General features: G+C 44.7%; 1 protein-coding gene across 1 annotated transcript; it reads right to left on the bottom strand.

Annotated features, from left to right (window-relative positions):
* Positions 1 to 4,859: 4,859 nt before the first annotated feature.
* LOC143859513 (uncharacterized) lies at positions 4,860 to 7,227 on the bottom strand. Its single transcript, XM_077370193.1, has 4 exons — positions 6,940 to 7,227; positions 5,854 to 6,720; positions 5,380 to 5,697; positions 4,860 to 4,880 (listed from the first exon to the last, which is right to left on the bottom strand). The coding sequence occupies exons 1-4, from the start codon at positions 7,225 to 7,227 to the stop codon at positions 4,860 to 4,862; spliced, it is 1,494 nt and encodes a 497-aa protein (XP_077226308.1).

Genomic DNA, 7,227 nt, shown 5'->3' with positions numbered 1-7,227 from the left:
GATGCATGTCACTTAGTTCGCACATTAACATAGAGTTGAATGAGCCATTTAAAATAAATTTAAAAGAGTTAGCTTTTGGAATCGAAGACCGATTATCGGGCAAGAATGGTGCATGTGGTGGATAACTCCCCATACCTTCCATTCTCGTAACCAGGTAGCGAGTCTAGATTTCTGGTTAATTACGGGTCCTAGATCCCACATCTAGGTGGCGACTCTGTCAGTCTCTTTCGTGTGGAATTCGGATTGCCTTAGTGATCCCAAGTTCACAGGAAAGATTAATTCAAATCAATATTAAAATGCACACGCCAATCGCGTGGATACGAGAGACCAAGAGAGAGAGAGCGGCGGCTCGCGCCCCACACCCCTCTCGCGGGATCAGGGTACCACAGACACAAGTGAACTTTTTGGAACTGACTGAAATTTTATTTAAAGAAAAGCTATTACATCAGACGACCTATCCTGAACATGCTCAGGATTCACAACTCTAAATAAGAAAGGGAAACAGAAGATAACTTGCCTGGACTAGGCATTGACCTTTAACTGTAAGACCGGACTCAACAATTATACTGACCATGATGACTGACTCAACATAAAATAGTAAGTGACTAAAACTTTAACTGCTGCAACTGTTTGGCGTTGAAGGCTCGGCGAAGGCTGGTTCGTTCTGAACATCATCATGGCTGATACTTTCAATTTTGGACAATGATGACTGATTCGCATAGGGAAATGCCCCTAGCTCAAGGATTCTGAGAGTGAACTCTGAAGGACTTAGCAAAATAATCTTGAAAAAGGTAGCCCCTAGAGGAGGAACAGACCAGGGGTACAAGCAAGATTGGATTATCTGGACCAGGCATGATCAGATCATGAGAACGCATAATCGAAAGATTGTGAGATTCTGCATCTGCCAGTTAGGGGATGGCATGAAGATACGATCGAATCGTATGACAGAAGAACGAAAGGCGCACGATCAAAAGATTAGATGAGATAGCATAAGATTGCTTTCAACGGATAGATCATGAATGACTAATCCTATGAGATCTTTGGAAATGATGGGATTTATATCCTAACCCAAAGGGAATTTTTTTTTTTTTCACATTTTATCAGTGTTACCTGAAGGCATCAACCTTAATCCTAATCTATCGGAGTGGAGAGAGAATCTCGACTCATGACTTTGTTCGTGTATATAAGGACCGATCGTGACCATTGGAAGATGGACCACGGCCTAATCTAGACACCAATGGGTAGGATATCCTAAACTAGGCTCACACACGTGATGCACATGTGTTCGTATACTACATGCATGTGTAGGTTAATCTAGGGGTAAGGCCAAGAGTTCCCTTAGCGCGAATCCCTGCTCGATATACTGTACCAGTGTCCGGCGTATCAGTACGTGAACAAGAGATCCGTTTACGTACCATAAAGGTACCAGGCTAAGGGTGGAATGCTTCTCTAGCACAGAGGCACCAGGTGATGAAATCCCAGTCAACCATGCTAGATAACACTCCGGGTTCCTAAAATAGGACGTGTGTGCACGTGAGATGCAAGAGTTTAGATGCAAGTGATGTAAGTGTGTGCAATATGTTTGCGCAATCTACGATGCCTTCAGGTTTTGTTAGATTAAGTTCAAGTAAAATGTGATGAGAAAATAAAACAAGACAAAGTAATCTATCAAGTATAGAGTTTTTATGAGCCAGTTAAATTAAATTCAAATGAATTATCTTTTGAAATTTTAATGAAGTTAGGTGATCCCCAGCAGAGTCGCCAGACTGTGCTACCCTGATCCCGCGAGAGGGGCGTGGGGCGAGCCGCCGCGCTCTCTTCTCTTGGTCTCTCGTATCCACGTGATTGGCGTGTGCATTTTAATATTGATTTGAATTCATCTTTCATGTGAACTTGGGATCACTAAGGCAATCCGAACTCCACACGAAAGAGAATGACAGAGTCGCCACCTAGATGTGGGATCTAGGACCCGAAATTAACCAGAAATCTAGACTCGCTACCTGGTTACGAGAATGGAAGGTATGGGGAGTTATCCGCCACATGCACCATTCTTGCCCGATAATCGGTCTTCGATTCCAAAAGCTAACTCTTTTAAATTTATTTTAAATGGCTCATTCAACTCTATGTTAATGTGCGAACTAAGTGATATGCATCCTATGATCTAATTTCAATGTGAATCCTAGATGTGTATCTTGATTTATTAATTTGTCTGGATTCAATCTAAGTGAAAGTTCTCCTAGAATTCTAATTTCATGGAAAGCCCTAAATGATTTGATTAAGCATTTACAAGAAAATTAATATACAAAACACCACAATTTGTTGTGATGCCGACTCGCGGGTGGTATGCCATCAGACATCCAAGCTGCCTACGTACCCAAGCCTCACTGGGATCAGAGTCGACGTAGTTCGGTGCACCTAAGCTAAGCTACTTATGCCTAACTCAACTAGGACACCGACCTAGACGGGATTGACTGTTTCAACAGTTTTAGGAGAAGTTATTTAATTCAAGTTGAGGATTTTATTATCTTAAGATTTCATCTAAGATGCTATATGATTCTCATCTAAATGCAAATGGTCCCTTAGACTAATGCAGGTTTGCCTACATCCTAGTTTACTAGGCTTGTCCTAGGGAACGATTGGGTGACTAGTGTAACTAGACCTATGGCACGGTTGCTATACATAGCAAACGTCCGTGATGAGGCTGGACTCCTAACTCTAGGACTCCCTAAAACCTAAGACTCCCTAAAACTTAGGACACGACACGACACCGGTGTTCCTAAATTGGGCTCTAAGGGTCCTTACGACGGAAACCGTAATCCAACGGTTCCGAGAGACACGAGGTGAATCGATTTCAGTTCTTGAGGTTAGTGAAAAAAGGGATGGAAGAGATGATGAAATAGTGTGAGGGAATGAGAAAGATAGAGAAAGGTGCGACTGAACTTGGGAGTGCCAAATTGCCTACGTACCCCGCGATGGGGATCAAGCCACACGTAGTTCCGCTGGGGAGGTTGCTTGGATTTTGGAAAACAGGTTTGGTATTTGGATCAGGAATCGGGTTTGTATTTGAGCATTGGACTTGAGATTCAAAAACATTGATATAGCAATGGGATTTTGGAATTGGGAATTTGCATCAAAGAATTGAGCATATTGGAATCATCAAGGGTTTGAATTTTCGGAATTCAAAGTGGGCGGGCTTATGAGATTCGGCCAAATGGATTCAGACATGCGACTCGGATTGTGTTGGGATATGACTTGGTTGGATTGGGTTAATGGTTAGGGTCAAGTGAGTCGGGTCTAAGTTAGGAGCAAACCCGAGACTAGCCATGGTCTAACTAGGAGGAAGCAGGGTACAAACCAGGGTGCGGACCAGGGTGCACCAGGGTGCGAACCAGCAGGGAACCAGGGTGCGAACCAGCAGGGAACCAGGGTGCGAACCAGCAGGGGAACCAGGGTGCAACCAGCAGGGAACCTGGGTGCAACCAGCAGCGAACCTGGGTGCAACCAGGGTCTAACCAGAGTGCGAACCAGCAGGGAACCAGGGTGCGAACCAATATCGAACCAGGGTGCGAACCAGTAGGGAACCAGGGTGCAACCAGCAGGGAAGCAGGGTGCGAACCAGTAGGGAACCAGGGTGCGAACCAGTAGGGAACCAGGGTGCAACCAGCAGGGAACCAGGGTGCGAATCAGTAGGGAACCAGGGTGCAACCAGCATCGAACCTGGGTGCAACCAGCAGCGAACCTGGGTGCAACCAGGGTCTAACCAGAGGCTAACCAGGGGGAAAACAGACCCTACATGCTTCCTAACATGGTTTCTCTTTTAAAGTAAAAGATATGCATGAAAACAGACCCTACATAGAATTGAAATAAATGCCTACCTCTTTGGAAACCCACTTTGTGTTTGATTTTTCTTTGATGGTAATTCCTTGAAGATGATTCCTTGCTTGATAATGACTGCTTTTGATATATATCACCCAACGTATAAAATCACCCGATCCGGCAAGGATGGCCGAACCCTTGAAGAGATGAGGGAGAGGGATGAATTTTCTAAGAGAGGGTCCTTTTTCTTCTTTTTGTTGGATGGTGGGATGAGAGGGTATTTATAGGAGAATGGGATAGGAGGTTAGGTGAGGTTAGGTGAGGTTAGGTAAGGTTAGGTGAGGTTAGGTGGTTAGGTGAGGTTAGGTGAGGTTAGGTGAGGTTTGGATGGTTAGGATGAGAGGAGAGGTTAGGTGAGGTTAGGTGAGGTTTGGATGGTTAGGATGAGAGGAGAGGTTAGGTGGTTTTGGATGGTTAGACCCAGGTCAAGATCTGCCATTGATCTAACGATTTACGGAAATCGGGTCTCGGAATGGAATCAGGGTTCGGGCTATGAAGTGACCCTATCTTATTTTGTCCCGATTGATGATCCGTAAAGTCAGATCAAGATATTAATGACCTAAAACATATATTAGGTTATTGTTGGTTAAAGTAAAGCAAAATGTGGGTGTCTACAATAACCTGTGAGGTCCAGTTATCCAGAGGTCCCTCGGCTGGGGTGATATAGTCCTTTGGGTTCAGAAAAGGTGCGTCTCTTCCAATCATAGCAATGACTGGTGCCTCGGTCTGAAACAAAGAATTCAGGAGATCTGGCTCAAAGTTCTCAACCCAGTCTGAGTCTGATTCCTCTGTTACAACTGACTCCACAATCTGCTTACTGTAAAATTCCGCTGGCAGCTCATCCGCAAAGAAAATCTCAAGACCCGGCAGCTTGGTCCCATTCTCATCATACCATGGCTCTGAGAAACCATAATAAGGGCAATCAGCTCCCTCTTTTCGGAATCTACCATTCATGACTTTGCTGAAAGGGCCCATTGGAAACTCTAAGCCTTTGCGGCGACATTCTGCCCATTTAAACATGTAGGCTCTCATTTCTTGCACCTCCTTGCGAGTCGGCTTGTATCCCAACCCAAACAACCCATCAGATGCTTTCAACTCGGGCCGCTCAATCGGACCCTGCATATTCTTTCCCAAACCTGCCCCTGGGAGATACCCAAATCGGCGCATCATCTTGACTACCCGAGTATTAGTGCTAGAAAGAAACATAATTTCTTCATTCATAGCTTCTTTCATGGTGATAGCTGAAACCTCCACTGAAAATCCTGTCAGACTGATATCTCTTGTATTTTCAGTAACAAGCTCTTGAGATATTTGTCCGACTTCTGGCTCGGGATCTCCTTTAACTGTGATCACCCGATTGCTTCGAATGAATTTCAGTTTTTGATGAAGTGTGGAAGGGATAACTCCAACCTTGTGCAGCCAAGGTCGACCAAGCAATAGACAAAAAGAAGTCTTGATATCCAACACCTGAAATTCAATGTCAAAGGTTTCTCCTCCAATGACAATCTCAGTAGCCAAGGTTCCAATAACGTCCCTTCGGGTTCCATCATATGCCAGTATACCCTGCTCAGACGGAATGAAGTCTTCAGGCCCAAACCCCAGAGTAGTGGCAGTGCTCAGAGGACACACGTTCAAAGCTGACCCATTGTCTACCAGTACTTCTGATACTTTCTTCTGATTGCAAAGCAGGGTAATCTTGAGAGGACGAGTATGATCCTTTCCTTCTGAAGGCAAGTCCTCATCTGAGAAAGATAAGGCTTTTGAAGCCTTGGTCATGGCCACCAAACCGACCAGCTCGTCAGGAGTGATCTCAACTGATACCTGGGACGAGTTCAATTCACGAAGTACACCCTGTCTGTGCTTCGGCGATGCCATCAGTAAACCCCAAATTGAAACATTAGCTTGGGTTTTCTTAAGCTGATTCAGCAGGTTATCTTCCTCTTCATCAAGTCTCTGTTTCTGCCTCTGACTGTCAACCCCTCTCGCAACTTCAGCGGGATTATCAACTCTGAGTTCAGCTGGCTTAAAGACTCGTCCACCCCGTGTGACGTGGCGGAGCTCATCACATTGATCGTTCAGGAGTAACAGATCTTCATCATCTATCTTAAGGAGGTATGGGGTTTGTATCTCTTCTTCCTCATCATCACTCACCCTTAAGACGTACAGAGATTCGGATTCTTTCTCTTCATCTTCACACTGGAAAATATATGACTGGTTTGATGGCCCAGCCACATCAGGATCGTTCCAGGATAAAACATATGGCCTTTCGGATTCTGCCAACTGATCTCCTTCTTCAAATTTCCAGACATAGGGTTCTTCGGATTCCACAACACATATGAAGGAAGCAGGATCAATAACAGACGCTTCAGCGCAAATGACATTGACTGAAGGTGGAGGCGGCATTGCATGTGTTGGAAGAGGGTTTCTAGTTACATTTGGTAACTGGATTGACAGTTCCTTCCTATCAATCATGTTCTGAATTTGGTGTTTCAAAGCTAAACACCTGTCAGTGATATGGCCAGTGTTGCGGTGATAATCACAGAACTGATCTTCTCTCCAGGATCTCGGCAACGGGTTGGGAGGAGGCTTAATGTCAGGCAGCTTGATCTTCTTGTCCTTCAATAGCTTCTTCAAATCTACGGACAAAGAATACGGAAGGGGATCAAAATGACGAAGAGGCTTCTGCTCCATTGTCGGCCTTCTTACTTCAGTAACTACTCTGGGTGGTGGCGGCCTGACATAATTGACATTATGGATCTCTTTCGGCGCCATCACAGGTCGCTTCCCTTCTCTGCCATCAGATGGTACTCTAGATCTCAGGCCTTTAGCCAATGCATCTTCTATCTGAGTCCCAGTCTTAATAAGATGGTTAAAATCAAGGAAATACTGGATAGCCATATGGTGGTAATATTGTGGTGATAGATTTTTCACCACAATCTTGATCTGATCCTCATCTGACAGACGATGAGTCATTTGTGCTGCTTTCCTTCTCCATCTGCGGATGAAGGAAGTAAAAGTTTCATTATGGCCTTGTTTCAAAGCCTTGAGATCTCTCTTAGTCACGTCGATTCCCTCCTCCATGGAGAACTGCTCGACGAACTTATTTGCAATATTCTCTAGAGTTCGGATCTCCTCTGTTTTCAAACTTAGGAACCACTTCTTAGCTGTTCCAACAAGGGATCTAGGAAATAATAGAGCAACTTGCTCCGGAGATAGACCATGCTGTTGTAAAAGCGGAAGAACTGACATTAGATGGCTTCGAGGACACCCGGTCCCATCGTATTTATCCATGTCTGGAACTTTGAATCTAGGAGGCAATGTGACTCCCGGATATAACATAAAATCGGCCAT

This window comes from Tasmannia lanceolata, unplaced genomic scaffold, assembly GCF_043159265.1.
Source record: "Tasmannia lanceolata isolate RefF3 unplaced genomic scaffold, GAP_Taslan_0.1 ptg000031l, whole genome shotgun sequence".
NCBI classification, from domain to species: domain Eukaryota; kingdom Viridiplantae; phylum Streptophyta; class Magnoliopsida; order Canellales; family Winteraceae; genus Tasmannia; species Tasmannia lanceolata.
This window is presented reverse-complemented; position numbering and strand designations above follow the sequence as displayed.